Consider the following 22,701-nt stretch of genomic DNA (forward strand, 5'->3'; position numbering starts at 1 on the left):
TTTTGTTCTTTGTTTGTAATGTTTTGTTCTGTAATGGTTTTGCTTATTTTGTGGACCAATAAAATATATACGTATGTTTTGAATTTGAAAAATTATATTTTATTTTTCCAATTAAAAGGGGTTCGGTGAATGCTCATATGAAACTGATGGGGTTCGGTACCTCCAGCAAGGTTAAGAACCACTGATCTAAATCATTAAAAAGTACGTTTAGTTTGGATATTTACATTTCACTTCAATACGAAATAATTATTGTTTGTTAGAATTTTAGATGAACCGGATTGGTTTTAATCTCAGTTGATCTAACTAATTCCACGGCGTTACAGGCCATGGACAAGTAATGCTGGCCATATTGGCGATTGTTATATTCAGAAGCGAAGACGATGATAATCCTACCTGTAAGATTTTATGTTAACTTTATCAATGGAGCGACTGGCAGCGACTGCCTGCACTGGCCGTCAGTTTTAGTATTAAAAATGACAGAATCGGGTCAGCAGATCAGAAGGTCGCGGAAAAAAGTCTCTTACCACACTGAGAACGTGTATGCTGCCAGGTGTTGACAGATATCGCTGCCGAGACAGTTATATTTTCGAAAATGACAGCACTTTGTTTCATTATTTATTTTACAGTCCTGGTTTTCACTCTATTACATGCAAAAAGGTTTAAAAATATTCGTCACAACGTCATTTTCCTGTTAGCAATCAAGATAATACATTTGTGTCGCCATCTGTCGCTACAGAATCACAACACTTTTCAATAAAAATAATTACAAGCATGGAGATGCGAAGCAGGTTCTTAATACTCAATATAAAAATCGTTAAACTCTTACACATGCCTTTAAAAAGTTTATTGTCAATTACTTGCTAATCATTCAAATATTCTCACTAACAATTACTAATATATTACACTTTATGTTAAAAAAAAAAAACATAAAAAATACAGATTGTTAAATAAAGAACAACACAATTGTAAGTATAATAAAAGATGTTAAAAGGGGTTCGTACTTTGCCAACGACCGGGCCACACGGTGATTTTCGCCGGTTTTCTTCATATTCCTAATTCATACGTAGGAGCCAGTTTATATACAAAGTTCTTATGAGAAGCATCCTCTTTGCGGATTGTCCACGTGTTGCATTTCCCATCAAACCAAACAAAATTTCCAAATAATAAGACAGACCTATCTCCTTTCCTACGTAAATTACGTCGTCAAAATGAATAGTTTATATAATAAGTTACCGAATTGCTAGGGACCGGTCTAGATTATGATTGATTTACTGAAGTGATAAAAATAACTTTTATATTATTCATTATTATAAGATGACAAAAGACTTCATTTTTGGGATTGAGACGAGTTTTCAAAAATATTGTAAATGCCAATAACGATTAAAATTTTCGTTGCCTTTGACCACACCCGAGATATTACTGCAACTTACTCTATCTCCCATTTATTCAACCTTTATCCACTAAAATTTAATAGCATCAATGCTATTTATATTTAACTTGTTATGTATGTGTATGTTTGTGTTGGCATTTATTTTGTTTAATATCCCAAGACGAATTAAAGATTAAGAAACGAAATTTGACACGATAACTTGTATATATATACAAGCATTAATATTGTTAATTATTAGTGGTTAAAGGTGGAAGTGGTTGGGAAATAAAGAACCACGTGTGATATCTCGGGCAGGGTCTGACATAATGAAAATTTTAGTCGTTATTGGCACTTACAACATGTTTAAATATTTAACTCAACTCTTCATATTAAAATGTTTTTCTTTTAATAATAACTAATAATGAGAAACTGATTTTCACCACACACATTTTTCACTTTGTTCAATTGTTTTAGTGTATCGTAACAAGTGCAAGTTACGATCAACTCCTTGCATTAAATCTTGTTTTTGCCTTACAAGAAAGTTACTTGAAGACTACTGCTTTTATACGTCACTTGCAAAGGGGAAGAAGAAGACCTGTTGCAAATTACAGGGGGAGAAGACATATTGCAAATTAGAGAATAATGATACTGTAAATGACTAATGGAGATTAATACAGTCAGTGTGACAGTTAGATGTGACTAGCGTGAGTATGGTGTACTGTACATCACAATACTCGTGAATTCTCACGTTAAATGTATTTTTCGCGCACTCGAATACAATGTTTGTACACGACAAATTCATGTGTCACCGCTGCAAGAATCACATGTGGAATATTGTGAAGAAAGGTATAACTCTCTTCTTCAACTCGTTGAGGGAGGCAAGCGATGCCTGGAAGACATGTTGCTTCACATAGTCACACAAGAAAAAAGTCCATAAGGATTAAGTCAGGCAAATGTAGAAGCCATTAATATGGGCCACTGTGACCTAACCTGGAAATATTACATTTAAGTCTCTCCTGAACGAGTAAAGCATAGTGAACTGTCGCACCATCCTCCTGGAACCAAAGTCACTGTCATTAACTCCGAGGAAGATCATCCTGGAAACCCAGCAGCGGCATCCAGCCTGTTTTCATACGTGTGTTGGTTCACATTACTTTCAAATACGTATAGACCAACAATAATGTTTCCGAGAATAACTGCCTTATAGAAAAGCCCTTGAATTCTTGAAGCCCATTTGGTAAGCAATTTTTTGGCCACACTGCATTTGACATTTTTAATTGCAATGTAACTTCATTACAGTAGTGTCACTTAAAAACCTCTTTGGAATATTTTTCAGATATTTACAATAAAAATTTTTGAATAAATTTTGAATTAAAATATTAACTTTTATTCGTTTGTTTAAATCAATTCATATTATTTAACATGTTTAGAAGTTCTTATTGTCAATTATGTAAATTGTCGAAATTAAATTAATTTAAGTCGGATAATCGATGTTCTACTGTACTTAGTTAACATTAAAACAATAATGGTTTATTTACACGTAAGACTATCGAAGCGTGCTACGTTATACTGCAGAAGACTACATTTAATAATTAAACTATCGAACAATACAACAATATAAATCATCCGAGAACAATCAAGGGCACTAGGAGCTGAGAAAAGTTCCTGATTTACGTATTCACAGATTGAATCTTAGCGAGAGAGTTTAGAGTTGAATGGTGACAGGATAATTACTTGTATTCCGTTTTCTATGGGGATGTCCCTACTAGAGTTTCTCCAGTGGGATCCCGACTGTTTTTTAATCCGAGAAATTCTTCTCATCCCGGGAAATTTTGCAAATTTCTTTAAAATTCGCCTTTTTCTTATTTTCTGTTAAAGTTGAGGAAATGATGCAAATTAATTTGGCTATTTATATCCTACTCCATTATATAGATCCACCTTCTGCATATTAATATTTTATTTCGGAATTCTCTGAGTAAGACGTCAATATTGTTGAGGATTCTTCTGATACGTATATTGCAATGCGTATGATATAGTATTGTTGTCTTTATAGTTTATACAGTTCCCCGCTATGCTGGTTTTGTATATTTCTAATTTTTCCAATTCCCTTATATAGTCAGTTTCCCAAGCCGGTCGCTGCTTGGCTGATTGGCTAATCATTTGTTTACGTCTCGAGAGATCGTCGCGTCTCTCTAAACGCGATTCTGGACAACTTTTTCTCTCTTCGCTTCTCTCTTTTATCAGAGACGAGCGGATAGCTGTCTTTCAGCCGGTCTTTCGTCTTTCGCCTCGATTTCGTTATATCCAATATGGACGACTCCATGCTACTCGTGCTATACGATCGCATCACAAAACGTTCCCTATCTCGAGAAAGAGTATTTTGAGATAGAGATAACGCTTTTGATTTAGATGATGATGAATTTCGTTCAAGATTTCGTCTAACGAAAGAAGCTACCGCGTGGCTGTGCAACGAATTGCGGGATGATTTAGTCCGGAGAAAGTCACGGACCGTAATTCTACCAGAAGTTCAGTTATTGATAACCTTACAATTTTTTGCTTCTGGTGGATTTCAAAGAAATGTCGGTGATCACTGCCAACTTAAAGTTGCTCAGTCGACAGTGTCCCGAATTATGCCGTCTGTAGTCAACAGTATCATCCGCCGATTGGGACACACAATTTCTTTTCCTAGGAGTAGAGAACAACAATTGGATGTGTCTTCTAGATTTTTTATCATCAGTCAAATGCCAGGAGTTGTGGGTGAGTAAATTGTTTTTATTTGTTTATTAGAATACAATATAGTATGTAATTACTTTTAGTTTTTTAAATAGCTGTTACAATTTATAATTTTAAAATTAGTGTATAAAATGATAAAGTTTCTTATTTAATTATATGATGATTTTTACTATTTCTTTACTTATTGCAGGAGCTATTGATTGCACTCATATTGCAATCAAGGCACCTCCAGCCTCCAAATATAATGAAGAATCATTTATCAATAGAAAAGGATTTCATTCTATTAATGTTCAAGTTGTAAGTATTTATACAAATTAACCATCTAACTATAAATAAAATTAATGTCTTTAATAAAGTGGTATCTTTAAATTTCTATGTCAAATCACTCATTTCACTATCAATATCACTTGAATACAAGATATTAGAATTGAATAATAGTTGTTTATAAGACTAAAATTATGCTTTTAGGTGTGTGATTCTCAGTTGAGAATTTTGAATATTAACCCATTGTATCCGGGGCGCACGCATGATGCTTTTATCTGGCGAAATTCCACTCTGCGGGAAAATTTTGAAGATGGAGTAATAGGAAGAGGATTATGGTTGCTTGGTAAGCATATATTTCACAAACATATTGTCTTTTGAAGTATTTCGGTGTCATGTAATACCAAACTAAAACAAAAATGTAAAGACATTATTTTCTTATTAATTTGGTATGAAAAAGTAAATACCATTCTCTAAATTATGTTTACAGGAGACAGTGCTTATCCTTTAGAAACATGGCTGCTTACACCTGTAGGTAATCCATCAACAGCTGCAGAATTAAATTACAATGCAGCTCACAGAAAAGCCAGAAACACCATTGAAAGATGTTTTGGTGTTTTAAAGCAGAGGTATGAGAAATTCTCACATTTTTCTTACTAACAATTTACTAATTTTACAAAATTAAATATTAAAATTATTATTTTTAATTATTAGATTTAGATGCCTTGACTTGAAGTCAGCTGGAGGATTACAATATGTTCCAGAAAAATCAGCAAAAATAGTGATGGCTTGTGCTATTTTACATAATATTTGTGTAGCATTTAACATTCCTACAGAAGAAATCTGTGGAAATGATGATGATGATGATGATGATAGCATAAATGAAATAGAACATTCTGCAAATCAGAATGCTGTAAATGTCAGGCAACAGTTAATATTACAGAGATTCTGTTAAAATAAACATGAATGAAAACAGTGAATTAATTTTGTTTCCAGTCTTTATTCTTTAGAGACTAAATAAATAAGTAAACACACTAAGTTATTATTTAGAAATATTTATTTATTATTTATTTCATTTCTAAGTACATTATAAAATAAAAAAAGAGACAGACAAAATTGTTTAAATTGGCTAGCAGTACGAACACATCACGCAAACTGAAAAAAAAAGACACACATGTAAATATAAAAATATTGTTTACTCAATAAATTTTTTAAAAAGTATTAAAATGTTAAACAATTATATAAAATAAATACCCTTTGCAGAGTTTGCAAGATTTCTTTGAGAATCATTTTTCTCTTCCATTATATTATTTTGTCGTCTTATTAGTTCATTATTTTCTGCTAGGTTTTCATCTATAGATGAAAGCCTACATTAAAAAAAAAAATGTATATATATATACACATAAATGACTAGATACTTTTAATGAAACTAGACAAAGCATTTAATCAAAGAGAAATGTTTTAATATTTTCATCTAACTATATTAATATTTTAATCAATGAAGTCAACCTCAAAGTAAAATAAATTCCAAAAAGATTATAAGGTTTACCTTGTTAATAATGAATTTTGATTAGATACAGATTGCTCTATAAATGAAGTTACATTATCTTCATTTGAAGATCGGTGACGACGACGACGACGACGACATCCAGAATCTGGCATTAGAACGGGAAGATTAAAACATTTAATTTTAAAACTAAATAAACTTGAAGTCAAGAAATATAATTACTTGACAATAAATAACTTACTTGCAGATTCAAGATCTTCCCTCTCAACTATTTCACGATGTGGTTCCACATCATTTCCTTCGGGAACTATATTCTGTATCTACGATATATAAATATAAATATATATATATAGACTATATTTAATATATAAAAAATGAATTTATAAATAAAAAGGTATTACTTACATTATGTAAAGGTTCAACGGAACTTGTAGTGCAAGCTCCAAGCTCGTATAAATTTTCTTCTTCCAATCCAAATTCTTCGTTCCCAATTAATGACAACACCTTTTCTTCAAGATCTGTTAATGGTGGAGTACTTCTTTTCCCTCCACCTGTTCTAAGTATATCTTTCCTTAAAGCAGCCGCTTTACTTTTCGTTCGGGAACGCCACTGACTCCATCTTTTTTTTAATTGTTCCACTTCGATCAGTGGACCATCAGCTAGACAGTTCACTTTATCCCTAATTTCTTGCCATCCATCTCGTAAAGTATTTTTGGAAATATTTCCGTCCAATTTTCCTTTAGCTAAATATGGACGCTTTTGCAACTCGGTTACCAACATTTCCATTTGTTCCGATGATAACATAAGTCGAGACATCTTGATTACCTCGTGCCGTACCACGTGCTCTATATTTTCGTATTCTGCACTTTCGAAAATTGTACAATTTCATTGGTTAAAATTCTATACCGCGTTGCGCGCGCAGATAACCCGAACATGTATAATCAACCGAATAGAATCGTGACGTCAACGACAAAGACGAGATCGTTACGAACGACCAGAATCGCCACTTTGTATGAGAGACGAATTTCGTCTCTCGCTTTGACGTCATTCGTCGGTGAAAGAAGAGACGAGAGATAAGTGACCAGAATACGGCCCCTGGTTTTGTATATTTCTAATTTTTCCAATTCCCTTATATAGTCAGTTTGAAACGATTTCTTTATAAGGGTAGCATTCACTGGGTTCGCATGCATATCCTGATCTGACGCCTATGTTGCCAGTGCTGTCGTGTCGTTACCTCTATCTATATCGTATTTATGTTCTTTTAGCCTTTTTTGTAACGATCTTTCTGTTGATCCTATGTACACCAAGTCTCGTTGAAACCTATTATCTTCGATCGGTATTTTGTATACCTCTGGTGCTTTCCTGTTATTCAGCTTGTCTTTATCATCCTTACACTTAACATATTCGTGGTTTGGAATGGCCCGCAAATAGCCTTGTGCTTAACCTAAATGAGTCCTGTGGGCTATTTTGAAGAAAGTCAGAAAAGTTATCCCCTGTACTAAAGGAGTTGAAAAATGAAATTCTAGAATCTTCATTTGGAATATGTCCTAGACCTAGAGTGTGTCAACATGAAATAAAACAAATAACACTGCAGATTAAGGCAGTATTAAGAGCTGAAATGGTTCAACTAAATTTTACACAAGATGGTCTAATAAATATATTTTTCCCATTCGGTGGCCTAATAATTTTATCTTTGGTTCGTTTTAGCTTTACATTGAGGTTTGCGACAAAACATGTACAAGTAATGCATTGAAATATCGAGTGATTTAGTAAATCATTGTATATTATTATATCCATTTCTGCTGGTTTTCACATAGTGTATTCGAACATAATAACTTGTATGTTATATTTCAAATGGGGATGGTATATTTAGTAACTTTTGATCTGTGGTTGAACAATATTTTCTTGTTTTTTGGTGTTTTTCATCAGAAATACTAAATGATGTATACTGGTGAACCAAGAAGATAATTAAATCGACTTAATATCATTCGCGATTTGAATCGGTATAATAAAACGTTTTAATTGGCTCCAAGAAAGCACCGACAAATGCCAGATGAATTTTTCATAGTGTAAATGTCAAACATAAAAATTATTTCTATTTTTCTAATATATTACATTTACATTTACAATACATTTACATTTACATATTACATTTGAAAACAGAAATATATTCGTATGATAAATCGAACTGATACAAAAACCGAGTCTGAATCAAGATTTTCTTTTCATTAATTCCTAGCCATTCTCATAATACAGAGCAATGCTTCCACATGGCGGCGACATCCAAGGACTGAGCCTTTAATTATGGAGCATTCATGATCTAATCCAAGTAAGCGACTCAGAACTTTTCGGAAAATAGTTTGTCCAGAAATCGTCGGGTTCATTCTGGTCCTGGCCAAATCTAGGATGAAATTAAAAATGCCCGCTGATTGACAAGAGAAGCGTAAAATAAAATATATATTTTATATATACAATAATTTAATAACTACAAATTCAACTTACCTCCGATTTAAAACTACAACTCTCTCAAGTTATGTTACATTCTGTAAAATATTAGATGTAAAAATATATTGTATTAGTAAACAACTCAAAAGTTTTTAATGTACAATTAAACTAACCCTATCTGAAGATAAATCGATTAGTTTGAATGGTTCCAAGCAATTCACCGGTTCTTCGGATGGGCCGCCAGACTCACTCTCCGTTGTTTATAACTTCTCCTCTGAATACCGAATTAAGTTCCTTTTTCATCGCTTCTGTAGAATCTCGATCGACTTTACTAAAAGTGTCAACATTTTCCTCGCAGATAATAGAAAATTCCGAATTAAAACCCTGGACGATGCCGTGAAAATAAAGTCTGAATTTATCCCAATTGTCTCCCTTGAATAAATATCTTAAAAATTGAACGGATTTGTGAAGATTTCTGTATCTATCGCCAAGGTCGGACGGAGGATTTTCACAGAACGTCTTTTGTATTATGACGTATATTCTAAGATGGTTACAGCGCAGATTTTCATCTAATTTAATCAATTCTGTCTTCGTGTTTCTGTAGATTTTAATAGGATTATGAAAATCTTGGTATAAACGTAAATAGAGGTTAAATGACTCGTAAATATCAAAAGGATCTGGTATGCACATGTATATTGGATTCACTACAGAAGTAGCGGATAATTTCAATAATTCGTCGAAACAATCGTAATAAAAGACAATTCTCGTTTCCTCTCGAAACATTTCTCTATTTTTTTCGTTTCTGATCTCATTGTAAAAATTTCTCCACGTTACGGGATGAAATAAATTTTCTCTGAGAAAATTTAAGACGTTTCCTGTAAAAGGATCGTCTCTAAACAAACCAAAAATAAATAACAAAATACCGTGTACGTATGGAATCGTAACTGTGTCCATGGAATGAAAAATGTAAACAGCCACGGCAAATTCCATAAATGACTTATGAATAAATTCAAAATATTGTTCACTGTTTTCCCCCGAACATTTCTTAAATATATCCAGACCAACGATGCATTGGTATTCTTCGTCATCGCTGAAAGTAATCCTGAAATCTTCTTCTGTTATTTGTTGTGTACCTGAAACATCATCGTTACTGCGTTGTTGAAATAGCTTTGTATAGCACAAGTTGCCTAATTTCATGATTAAATCTTCTCCATCAAAAAATGTTCCCTTCTTCAGTCTCTGACTCTGGCCTTTCTCCCTTTTATATCTTTTTATCATAAGATGAAAAAATGGAAATGAACATATCAGTCTTTGTCTTTATGTCTCCGTAAACACTACTATCAGGAAGGCAGCATAACATTTGCAACATGAGTGGGCATTTTGTTAATTCGAACGCATCGTTTTCTAGGAAATTGCATGAGATAATCTTTTTTATCTTTGTCTTCTTTAATCATAAAGTCGATGTAATTTACCTTCTGTTCTAATGAAAGTCCTTCGATGCAATATTGGTCGTCGAAGTGTATACTAATTTCATCTGCAATAGGTAGATGACTGGTAACAACAACTGTCATTTTTGGAGAAATAAAGAACAAGTCGACTGATATAAAGTCTTTTAAAGATTCTTTATAGCAAACTTCCTCAAATCCGTCTAAAATGACCAGAAAGTTCCATGTAGTTTCTCTTAAAGTATTCCTGTAGTGAAAGTCTTTATTCATGTATTCGTATACAGCATCACTCAAATCCCTTTTTACTAGTTCACGTGATTCAATTAAAACTACAACATCGAATTGTCTTAAATAATCACCACTTTTTTCATTCTTTCCCCAATCGTACGCAATTTTTCTGCAAATAGTGGTTTTACCACATCCTGGATCTCCTGTGATCAAAACGGTTCGATGTTGGATGGTTTCTTTCGGGAAAATATCTTTAATTTGAATAATTTCTCCAGTTTTGCGTCGTAAAAAATTGGTTTTTTGAAGTTTTACATCCATAAAACTGTCTTCTATTGGAAATTCGTTATCGTTACTATAAAGGAAATGTGTCAAACACGCGTAATTGGTCTTGTATCTATTCATCAGCTGTTCTTGAATGATCTTCAATTCCTCTGAAATGGATGAAATGCTTAATTAGAGGGGTAAATTTATACTCAAATTAGGAACTGAAATTTTATATTTACGAGTTAAAGAACAGAAGCCGTATATTTTTAGTTGCAGATCTAAACAACCTAGTTTGTTCTGAAACGAACCTGCTCCAATAGATTTCCCACATGACATTTTGTAAATTATCTTTTACCTGTCACACTTAAATGGGAGCGGATTCAAATAAACATTTCTCCTATAAGCTGGTCTCCGTGTTAATTGGTAGATTGTCATTTATTATTTAAAGTCGATCTGCCAACGAAGATTAAATTAATAGTTTCTACTTGCTAACGTACCACACGATTGCCACAAGCCTCGTTACGGTAAACGAATAAAACGAAACCAATGACATAACTTGAATTCATATGGTGCGGTTTATTTGTAATTGGCAACGGGACACATGGGTGATGTGCCGAAGGGAGATGCCACCCGGGATGATATCTAAAGGAAAGTGGCACCTGTTTAGGTTTTACAAAGGTGAGGAAAACCCCCGAAAACTGCATATGGACAGTTCGTTGGCCAGGCGCTAACCTTCCACCATCAATGTTTAGTGGTTTTCTCCTCTCTCTCACTGATGGGCGCCGAATTCATATGGTATATGAGTATTTTAGAAAGGCGCAAACCATAAGAAATGTTAACAAACATACAATGGCTGACAAGCCCTTACATGCATGTTTACTGCATTGGGACTGGGTCTATTGGGGTTCGGTTAGTCATTAATACTTTGGTTACGAATACTGATTATCAAATATTTCATACAAAACTATGAAATGTACTTGTAACGTAGACAATAGAAATTTTTGAGCCCAACGACATCATTGTTTCGCTGTTAAATACATAGAGTATGAGGATATCAAACTCCACTTCCCAATTACAATTTCAATCTTATTAATTTGAAGTACGTTTTTAATAAAATGTGTATAATTACCTTTAAGAAAATCGTCTGTCGTAGTTCGGTACTCTTCTTCCATTTTTATATCTGTGCAATCGCTCTTTGCAACTATTAAACGTCGAATGAATCTGAAATATAAATAATATATAAAATAATACATTTTTTCATATATTATATTAATTACATAATTTAGAAATTGATTTTAAAAAGGCCATCTTATGGAGAAATTTCTACGGGAGATTGGTTCCTATTTAAGTGTTAGACAGGTGAAAAAAGCCCAAACACTCCACGTGGAACTCATTCAGTGAGAGTTAGGCGTGAACTCATGTCAAACTAACTAGTGTTTACTGGTTTCGTCCATTCGGATACCGTGGGAGAATTTTTATGTGTTTTAAAATTATAATAATTACAAATATACTATTTAATGGATAATATATAACTCACGTACATTAATGTATAGATTTTTGCCGTATCCGAATTCAAATTTATTACTCCAATGAGAACACCAGTTTCATTAAGTTGTGCAATGTTCTTTAAAAGTACGATGGCCGAATGAAATATAATTTCCTAAAATTTTACTATAACTATTTAACAAATAGCCTTAAACCTCTGATAATTATATGATAATTGCTAGAATTCGTTCATCCGTATACTCACCAGGACAATCTCCAGTCGATGATACCTAACACAAACAGGTCACCGGATTACCTATCCAACTGTATTTAAAGCTGTAATACTTGACAATGAGCCCATTGTCGTAACGTGTAGCAATAGTGTCGAGATAAGATAAACACGTCTGTAGACGAGTGCCTTCACCAAAGTATTTTGTTAATGTCATTCTAACTGGTAAAGAATGTTGAGCAACGTGACGAAACGCCTCTCTATTCTTAGATAAACGACAAATGATTTTAAAAGGGAATGTGTACGTCACTTCCGTTACGTTGTGCAACGTTCTTTACATTACGACGAGTTGTAGCTGTAAAGAAAAACCGATATGATTTAACGGACAGATTAACGACAAATTTAATCACGTGTTATCGTGTTGTGGTGTTGCGGATAGACCTTATACTTTATGTAAATTGTTCTCGAACTTGTAAGCAGTATGAACAAAAAGATTACAGTTTTATTGATTGAAATGTTTCGTTAGCTGCATTTAATTACTGGATAATAATAAACTATATAGAATTTGTGTTGCTTATTATAATATGATTATCTTGTATAAATAATTATGTGACTAGCAGACGTGACGAAAGTTTTTTAATACTGGAAGTCCGCTGTTTGCGACGGCGTTACGTCACTAGAGGGCATAATTCTAATTTACGGTCGGTTGTGACGTCACTAAATTACGTGACCGAACGAAAGTGGCCTGTCGCTTGGAGCGTATTGTGTGTCACGTGACAGAACGCAACCGGTGTAAATACACCGTGGTTGAAAAGTGAATACGGGCATGGTATTTTGTCAATATTTTTATTTTATTATTGCTGATTTGAAAAAAAATATAGAAACAGAAGGCACAAATTTTATGTATTTCAAACAAAATTTTGTCTTTTGTTTAATATTCAATGTTTTTTATCGTAGCTTTAAAAGATGAAAAGCTTCAAACGTTGTCTCTGCAATCAGCTGTTATTGTTTTTAGTGTTTATAAGCCTGTTATTTAGACATCTCTACTGATTTAGTATTATTACGTAAAACAATGTTTACGTTTTACTCTAATGTTGATTTCACAAATAGTAGGTCAGACGAGGACCGTTAGACTGATGACGTAGGCTGTCGCTTTTCGGGGTTGTATCGGAGCTCCCGCCATAGCGTGATTTACAGAAGTCACACCTACTTTTTTCTGACGCCAGCCAATTAGGAATATTAATTTTTTTAACCAATCAGATGATGGCGGGAAGTTTAAATTCGATTTATGTCGATAGATGACCCTCTAAAATTTCATATTTATTTTAATTTTCTATCTTTTATTGTAATTTCTCGAGAATTAAAGGATATTCCAAAACAAAGTTGAAGAATCCAACTAAACGTGAAAATTCTAAGACTTCACGAAATGAGCCAGGTATTAAGATTTTATGTTAACTTTATCAATGGAGGGACTGGCGGCGACTGCTTGCACTGGCCGTTAGTTTTAATATTAAAAATGACAGAATCGGGTCAGCAGATCAGAAGGTCGCGGAAAAAAGTCTCTTACCACACTGAGAACGTATAACAATGCTGCCAGGTGTTGACAGATATCGCTGCCGAGACAGTTATATTTTTGAAAATGATAGCACCTTGTTTCATTATTTATTTTACAGTCCTGGTTCTCACTCTATTACATGCAAAAAGATTTTAAAATATTCGTCACAATGTCATTTTCCTGTTAGCAATCAAGATAATACATTTGTGTCGCCATCTGTCGCAACAGAATCACAACACTTTTCAATAAAAATAATTACAAACATGGAGATGCGAAGCAGGTTTTTAATGGCACTTACAACATGTTTAAATACTTAACTCTACTCTTCATATTAAAATGTTTTTCTTTTAATAATAACTAATAATGACAAGCTGATTTTCACCACACACATTTTTCACTTTGTTCAATTGTTTTAGTGTATCGTAACAAGTGCAAGTTACGATCAACTCCTTGCATTGAATCTTGTTTTTGCCTTACAAGAAAGTTACTTGAAGACTACTGCTTTTATACGTCACTTGCAAAGGGGAAGAAGAAGACCTGTTGCAAATTACAGGGGAAGAAGACATATTGCAAATTAGAGAATAATGATACTGTAAATGACTAATGGAGTTTAATACAGTCAGTGTGACAGTTAGATGTGACTAGCGTGAGTATGGTGTACTGTACATCAAAATACTCCTGAATTCTCACGTTAAATGTATTTTTCGCGCACTCGAATACAATGTTTGTACACGACAAATTCATGTGTCACCGCTGCAAGAGTCACATGTGGAATATTGTGAAGAAAGGTACTAACTCTCTTTTTTAACTCGTTGAGGGAGGCAAGCGATGCCTGGAAGACATGTTGCTTCACATAGTCACTCAAGAAAAAAATCAGGCAAATGTAGAAGCCATTAATATGGGCCACTGTGACCTATCCTGGAAATATTACATTTAAGTCTCTCCTGAACGAGTAAAGCATAGTGAACTGTCGCACCATCCTCCTGGAACCAAAGTCACTGTCATTAACTCCGAGGAAGATCATCCTGGAAACCCAGCAGCGGCATCCAGCCTGTTTTCATACGTGTGTTGGTTCACATTACTTTCAAATACGTATAGACCAATAATAATGCCTTATAGAAAAGCTCTTGAATTCTTGAAGCCCATTCGATAAGCGATTTTTTGGCCACACTGCATTTGACATTTTTAATTGCAAAGTAACTTCATTACAGTAGTGTCACTTTAAAACCCCCTTTGGAATATTTTTCGGATATTTACAATTAAAATATTAACTTTTATTCGTTTGTTTAAATCAATTCATATTATTTAGAAGGTCTTATTGTCAATTATGTAAATTGTCAGAAATTAAATTAATTTAAATTAATCGTGTAAACACGACAGTCTGATAATGATTAAACACACAGTATTATATTAATGTCTTCTGGTAAGATATTAATTTACAGCTTAATTACGAGTGATTTAATGCATTGGTTAGAATTTCATTATTTGGGAATATTTGCTCGAATGGTTAATATTCAACTTTCCTATACAATTGTATACTGTAACGCGAATTTGTATACTGAAACGGAAGACCCATACGTTCATTGTACAAAATTCCGATTTTTTTCACAGGTCTGTAATAATTCTGTTTTAATGTCCTGAGACTTGTATAAGATATGTTATAAATGATTAGATTCGTATAAATAAACTATACTATACATGTAACTACTTTAAATTCTTTATTTATCATTTAATGCCACATTGTGACAATATATAATAGTGCACATATTTTATGTGCATAGTTTGCCTATGTGCTCAAAATACAGTGCAATATGAGTCAAAACATACAAATTATTTTGTTGTTGCAGTCATGGATATCATCAATGGAAACATAAATTTTTATTTGTAGTTTTCGTTTCAATATCTGATTATTTACCGCACGGATTATAAATGCAGATTTCTTTAAAAAATTACAAATTATTTGTTAGATGATTTGCCCGAATGCCTTTTTTTTTCGTCTATGGAGTTATGGCAAAAATTAATGATTCGATCCACGAGGCATATCAAGCTGTGTCTGATTCATGTGGTGAAGGTTATAAATCATTAAGTGACTTGATGTAGATGTATTTTTCAATGAAAGGATCCACATTTTAAACGCAGTTATGTAAGTAAAGAAAAACTCAAAATGGCAGAATTCAAATGAAACATTCTAGCCTTAACACTTGTTAACTGCTTTTCTTAAGATTCTTGTTTCATTGAGCACTTTTTTTCATCCGTATGACCTTATCTGGAGGTAGCTTCAATCACATCCAACTCGTAGCACCAAAGATTCCAGCCTGCACAATAAAGGCAGTGATTAGTGGCTTCCTAAAGAGATCCATTATCACACATCTGTGCGGTAATTATATCTGTTGTTGATAACAGTGTCGTAGTGTGCATGAATGCTGCAATTAATGTCAATGGGCGATCTTATATCTGTTGCAGGATAGAAATTTTCCACCTGTCTGCTGGCAAAAGAAGGGCTGTGTTCTAGTTGACGTAACTGCATCGTCAGACCTTGTGTCTGAGATATAGACTTCTTTACTCTTCTGTGACGTTTGTATACCATGCTACTGATTACGATAATCAGTATAACAATTCCAACAGCTACGCCAGATCCAATCAACAGGGGTATTCTACCTATACAAAGAATTACATACGTAATTATTGTATCCATTTAACAGAGAGTAATGTAAAATTTTCCACTTACATTTATCTTCATCACTTAAATCGTCTTCGCTACAGTTTGGTAATCCGTCACATACTAGTGATTGGTCTATGCAATACTGGGGTGTAACTTTGCAAGTCTGGGTTACGGAATTTAGACAATATTGACTTTCTTTGCATACAAACTGAGTGCACGGCTCTACAGAAAAGTTGAAATCTTTATTTTTATCAATAAAATATAAATTACTACGCGAAAAATGTACTCGAAAATACTAAATTACCACCAAAATGAAACGTCACAGCTGTCCAAACTAATTTAAATCCGATTTTCTTATCGGGGGTCCCTAATACATCTGACATCACTGAAGTTTTGAATCTATAAGTGTAAAATTTTTAAGTATTTTCTATAAAATATGTAAGTAATATTATGAAAAATTACCTTATGAGTAACCTGTTCCTAATAGAGAGCTGTGTTTTCTCTTCAACATTTTTATAATATTTCAAATCTCCACAGAATTTCTTTAAAATATTTGGATTATATACAAAACTAGAATAACCATCATAAATAGATAACTCTGCATCTTCACAATTTGCTGAAAAATATTTTTAAAATTATCTATTTCTATAAAAGATAATATACAAAATATTTTAGGTTATATTAAAAACAAATGTGTAAAATACTAAGAAATTCTGAAAGAAAATCAGCAAATATATTGATTAATTCATTTGTCTTCCGTTAGGTCCCTCCAAGTTATAATTAAAGGTTACTATCCGGAATTTATTGAATATTATTCTGTGTACTATTAGCAATAAGTTTATCGTATGACCTATAACAAAATGGCTGGATATTATATATTACACGGCGTATTGTATGCAATAATTCTTCCTCATCCATTGTTTTAGTTTTCTATTGGGTCAGTTTTCTTCATCTACATCTGTACTTCAGTAGCTTCCTCACCATTATTCTTCGCTGTTACTATATTCTTCTTTCTCCTTAGTTTCTGATATGTCGTACTTTCATCTCCTTCTGGATCCTGTCCCGTCCATTACTATCTTGTAATTCTTTTTAGTATTTGATTCAATGGCATTTTCTTCGTATGTCCTCTCCCTGAACTTACTTTCAAATCTTTTCTGTAATCTTTCCCTTTAACACTTCATCTAACCTCTTAATATGTCGTTCTATCTTCTTGTTTAACTAGGATAATTCTCACAAACATCATTTTCATCTGTATTTTATTATTTTTTCTTATTGTCATCATAATTGACCCTACTCTGTATTATGGATTGGTATATATTATATATTTTAGACAATGTCTCCTTACATATCCAGATATCCTTACACTATACCAACACGTTTCTACTGTCTCCTATCTTACCATTTTTTGGCAGGAAAATGACGACTGCAAAAAATCTAAACTGATTTGTACGACTACTAATACCCTAATTATGTTTATAACTGATTAATTACATCAATTTTCTTAATTTTAAAGTCACTCTAATTGCAGTGTTTTCAAATAAAAATCAGTAACAATAGTCATACAATACACTCATATTGTTATTGTTTTTGACTTGCGAATACATCTAATTATCTAGTCTTTATTCGGTTATCCGCGATAAAAATATCAAATATGCTACTTTATCAATTTAATTTACTGTTCAGTAGCCAAGAAAAAAGATATAATTCACGGTTTGACGTGTTCAAACGCACGACTGGCTATTGTTCACGCTTGATGAATGGTAACTGTACCATTCACAAAGATTCTGTTTCAACCGGTAGATCATACACGACTAAGAGAACGGTTGGCATATTATCCAAGTAGCAAGTTAGGAGTACCATTACATTCTTTGAACATTATATCAATATATCTTACTTTGTTGCGACATCAATCTTGCAAGACAATTGACAATGTTATATCAAAACAATTGCTTTTTCCCCGGAATGTTAAATTGTTTTATAAACCAAGCTACAGGAAAAAGGAGTATAAGAAGTTTTGGTTTATTTCTAAGACTTAATGTCCGAATTGTTACTACAAAGCCTGTGAAATACGTATGCAAATTAACGGAACGTGTTGGTGAATATATAAGAAATACAACTCACCTATACTTCCATACAGTTGTAACTCTAATATACGAATATATATATGTTGATTAGTGTTAACTCTTATTAACCATACACATTCTACATCTTTAGGAAAAGAATGAGGATACCCGGGAGAACTAATTATTCCACCAACACCCGATTCGGTCCCTCCGCATCCTTTAACTCCGCTTGTTGACAATGGTGGAGGAATGAGTGCTAGAAAACAATAAGTATAATTATTTAAACACACAAAATCACACAATTAAAGCACTTTAGTTGTCAAAAATGCTATCTAACGTGCTTAAAATGCTTTAAGATACCATGTAATGTATCTGTACATATTGCAAACTAACAATTTAACAATATTAAGATATAAATACTTTTTATTCTTCAAAATTTCAAAATACCGCATTTGAATGTTGTTCCACTTTAGAATGTAAGGCCGATAGATAACACAAAATTAAAATTGTAGCATCAAAGAGAATACAATACAAGATTCGGTTGCTGAAAAACGTATCCTTTGATATATTTCTTCAGAAATATATAAGAAAAGTCGACTTACTTTCATCTTTGAATTCGTATATTCCATGAAATCCCCGGTGGTGAATGATGTGATTTGTGCGAAATATGATTTCTGCTCTCGGATGCATTGTTATCATAGGTGTCGGGATTTCTGAACCGCAATAACGTCCTATCAGCTCTTTGACATTGAAGAAAGTTATAGAAGAAATATCCACATAATCAGTTAGACATCTACAAAAGAAAAATATGTAAATTTAGCAGTAACATTTTTTAAATACTACTTTCAATTACTACTCAAAATTAATAGTACAAAGTAACACGCTTGACAACTGTCACACATTCACATTGTTTCGGTTTGACGGCACATGCCAACTCAAAACACAGGCAATCTGTGGGGAAAATCTACTGGAAACTGGCCCATATTTTAGATATTAAACACGGAAAATTCTGTGGTCAGGCTCGAACCCGCGACCCGTGTTTATGTTTTTATTCACCCCGACATGAAAATTTTATTTATAATGCAACAAAGGGCTAACATATAAAATGGAATACATTTTTAATGTCAATTTATAATTAAAAAACTGAAAATTGACACTGGTTTGTTTAGTAAACATCAATTTTGTTGTGAAAAATGTATCAGCCGCTTTATGTCGGAGCTTCGTTTATAAAAAGTATGTCAAGAAAGAATGATCGAGTGCTTTGTTTATCAAAATTAAAGTTTTTTCTGCATAATTATCTGCAAAGATTCGCTACGTAACTTATGACTTCTTTACATACAAAACGAACTTAATATCTATGGTTTATTAATCCCGAACATTACCCGTTGTACGCTGCAAATATCGATCGTTTGTGAACAGTTCATTAAGCTAAAGAAATACAGCTAGACAGCTTCTTGTAATATTTATCATGAATTTTTTAAATAATTTTTCAACAATTAATTTAAAAATTTCTTAATAGAATCACAAATAACGATAAAACATAATTCAAAACTTAATTAAAGTGTTGCCATTTCATTCAATAAACAACGTCACAGCAAATTTTCCAATAGAGTCGTATAGAGTTGAGTTCCATTTTAAAATTTGAAATTTATAAAATCTGATTGGGTATTTCAAATTTAAAAATTTGAATACACCAATAAGCGGTCTTTTTTTAAAAATTTATTAAAATTATCGCTATTTTAAATAATATTTTTATACAATGAAAATATTAATACCCTTTACTGTAAGGGGGTTCCAAATCGAAGGTGTGAAAGGTCAAATTTAACGTTTCAAAGTCTGTTCCGATGAAATGATAGAAACACTCTACATCTTTAGGGTATTGTTCTGGATAGTGAGGAGAAGAAAAATTTCCAACTTTTCCAAATCGACTGTCGAATTGATAAAGACAAGAAGCTGAAAATTAAAATCATATTGAATTAAATTAAAAATAAAAATTTTAAACACTTAAATTTTAGTTACAATATTGTACATCAGATGGCGCTACTTACCGAATACCTTCCATTGGATTGAAACGAGAAAACTATAAAAGACGATCTGTATGAAAGTCATCTAAAAATAACAAATAAATAATTAATTTATAATTTAAATCTCTTATAAACGCATACTGGGTGTTAGTAATTTCAATCGATTTAAATTAGCCAATAAAACTAGTTTATATTAAACCAATCATAAATCACTATTTGAATTTTTAAAATTCAAACTTTATTTGAACGAATTATCAATTAAACAAATAATTTATATTTTATTAATTATTACAAATTTATTTTAAATATTAATTTTAACACAATTCGAGAAGATTGGATAAAATAAAATTTTAAAAATGTCCTTTACGTCATTACATGGGATGTCACGTGCTTCAGTTGTCGTCTGGTTTAAAGCAGACGACAACTGATGTTACTGGAAATTCTCTAAACACAATATTTATCGTTTCTTCTTTCAATTTTATCATTTTATTTACTTTCGTAAATAAATAAGCATTTTATATTGTCTTTTAAATTTTTTAACTTAAATCAGTAGGGGTTTATATTCAACCAATTAGATTATTCCTTGCAATATTTCAAACGTAACCCGATTATAACTTTAAGAGGTTAATTTAATCTAAATAAATCATTAAGATGTTATCTTAGAAATGAATAAATAATGTTTTGCTATTTTATTTGCTGCGAATTTTAAATTATTGAAAACAATATGGCGATTTTAATACAAAAAGTTGCAGCGGTTCAAATGTTTATATTTTAGAATTTATATAAATAAAATTAAATTATAAGAATTAATTAAAATAAAAACATGTTTTCTTAATTATAAAATGGCGTGTTTTAAAAATAAACATAAAAATCTAATTAAATTTAAAATTTTTTTCCGGATACGAAAATGATGCAAGTTCGTTTCGATTAAATTAAATTTTGAAACGATTTGAATTTGAATTTTTAAAATTTTAAATTTAAAAAAACTGTTTCCGGTTGAACTTATTAAATTTTATAAATTTATGTTTTTACTTTTAAATTTAAATTTAATAAATTTAAAAATAATATAACAAACTTTTCGAATATATTTTGAAAATTTAAATTATTATCGGGGGTATTTTTAACTAATGCTGCACGAGTTACAAAAAATTTGAATAATTGACGTCATGGAAACAACCAATAAAATTCGCTTATCGGAATCGTAAATAAAATGACGTAAAAAAGCGTTATATTTAAAATTTTTGAAGTTTAAACGATAAAGTAAACTCTTTTTCATGTTATATATTTAAATATTATAATTTTAAAAAATAATATAATTAGATTTTGATGTAATTTTTTAAAAACTATTTTCAACCAATGATATGCGAGTTACAGAATATCATTCAAATCTACGTCACGAAAGCAACCAATAAGATTCTTATTACACAATTATAAGTAAAATGACGTAAAAATAAATTCGCATTTAAAGTTTTTGAATTTGAAACCGAAGATAAACGTTTTTTTAAGCGAAAACGATTGGATTTGCTTGAAAAAATTCGAAATTTCCTGTATATTTTTACGTAAATATAACATTTCTTACCTTTTTTTATACCATATTTAATCTTGATAGCCAAGATTTTTCTTGGCATAATTCAGTAGGCAACAGATCCCATTTATTCTTAGTTCTTTTTCTTCTTGTTTTTTACAACACCAAACTATAATATAAAGGAAAGAGAGAAAAATTGAAGTACAATACATTCAAAACGTTGAAAAAACACACCTGGAAAAAGAAGATAAGAGTTATTTATAAGTACATTTTCTGCATTTAAAAAGAACAAACAAACACATCAGACTAGAAGAGAGGGGAGAAAAGGGCACAGAAACTAAATGTTTATCAGTGGAATGTCCGGATGGAAATTTGTAAAGTAGAAAAATTTTCGTGCAAAGATTTCTAAGTGGTCAATACACTGCTATTGGATTCGGTTTTTGAATTGTATCGATCCATCAGCCTTGCCATTATAGGAATAAGAAAGAAATGACACAAATAACCTTTTTTTTATTTTTTTTAACCTCCCTTCTTTCCGTCTTTCTAAACATTGTTCCGTGATGTTACATTAAAACAGCTTCCATTAAAAACTGAGCCATTGCCTTTATTACGTCATTACTACAAGCACTATACTAGATGTACCGTAGGCGGTTCTTTGTTCTTGTAAATGTCATCGAGATAATGTTTTCAATTGGTTAAAATTATTATGAGGGACATTAATAAATGGAGCTGAAGTTATTTTTATCCAATTTTTATTTTTGATTTTTCTGTATTGTGTGCTGTATTAAATGATCTAAGAATTTTGCAGATATTATTACTGAAAATACACGCGTAAATATAATTTAACGTATTACAAGGTTTAATTTTACTTGTAATTTGAGAAATATTATGTTATATTTAATCTAT

General features: G+C 31.9%; 4 protein-coding genes across 5 annotated transcripts; 1 reads left to right on the forward strand and 3 right to left on the reverse strand.

Moving 5' to 3' along the window:
- The first annotated feature begins 337 nt into the window (after window positions 1-337).
- Window positions 338-5,318, forward strand: LOC136988680 (putative nuclease HARBI1). Its single transcript, XM_067286605.1, has 6 exons — window positions 338-395; window positions 3,779-4,126; window positions 4,293-4,399; window positions 4,571-4,709; window positions 4,854-4,992; window positions 5,078-5,318. Exons 1-6 carry the CDS (start codon window positions 338-340, stop codon window positions 5,316-5,318), a joined length of 1,032 nt encoding a protein of 343 aa, XP_067142706.1.
- Window positions 5,319-5,908: 590 nt separating this feature from the next.
- LOC136988687 (uncharacterized) lies at window positions 5,909-6,974 on the reverse strand. Its single transcript, XM_067286619.1, has 3 exons — window positions 6,276-6,974; window positions 6,112-6,190; window positions 5,909-6,018 (listed from the first exon to the last, which is right to left on the reverse strand). The coding sequence occupies exons 1-3, from the start codon at window positions 6,684-6,686 to the stop codon at window positions 5,909-5,911; spliced, it is 600 nt and encodes a 199-aa protein (XP_067142720.1). The 5' UTR covers window positions 6,687-6,974.
- A 1,129-nt stretch (window positions 6,975-8,103) lies between these two features.
- On the reverse strand, window positions 8,104-11,446 carry LOC136988724 (NACHT, LRR and PYD domains-containing protein 10-like). 2 transcript variants are annotated; one of them, XR_010882805.1, is made up of 3 exons: window positions 11,382-11,446; window positions 8,373-8,413; window positions 8,104-8,271 (listed from the first exon to the last, which is right to left on the reverse strand). XR_010882805.1 is itself a non-coding variant. In XM_067286683.1 (2 exons), exons 1-2 carry the CDS (start codon window positions 11,422-11,424, stop codon window positions 9,656-9,658), a joined length of 807 nt encoding a protein of 268 aa, XP_067142784.1. In that variant the 5' UTR covers window positions 11,425-11,446; the 3' UTR covers window positions 8,582-9,655. The 2 variants fall into 2 exon arrangements, 1 of the variants encoding a protein (XP_067142784.1); XM_067286683.1 differs by lacking the exons at window positions 8,104-8,271; window positions 8,373-8,413 and adding an exon at window positions 8,582-10,419.
- Window positions 11,447-15,233: 3,787 nt separating this feature from the next.
- LOC136988734 (neuropilin and tolloid-like protein 2) lies at window positions 15,234-21,953 on the reverse strand. Its single transcript, XM_067286699.1, has 9 exons — window positions 21,850-21,953; window positions 20,295-20,355; window positions 20,022-20,199; window positions 18,849-19,039; window positions 18,305-18,502; window positions 16,646-16,799; window positions 16,488-16,582; window positions 16,250-16,405; window positions 15,234-16,179 (listed from the first exon to the last, which is right to left on the reverse strand). Exons 2-9 carry the CDS (start codon window positions 20,353-20,355, stop codon window positions 15,884-15,886), a joined length of 1,329 nt encoding a protein of 442 aa, XP_067142800.1. The 5' UTR covers window positions 21,850-21,953; the 3' UTR covers window positions 15,234-15,883.
- Window positions 21,954-22,701: the final 748 nt, after the last annotated feature.

This window comes from Centruroides vittatus, unplaced genomic scaffold (genome assembly GCF_030686945.1).
Source record: "Centruroides vittatus isolate TY-2023 unplaced genomic scaffold, ASM3068694v2 contig_1263, whole genome shotgun sequence".
Classification (NCBI taxonomy): Eukaryota; Metazoa; Arthropoda; class Arachnida; order Scorpiones; family Buthidae; genus Centruroides; species Centruroides vittatus.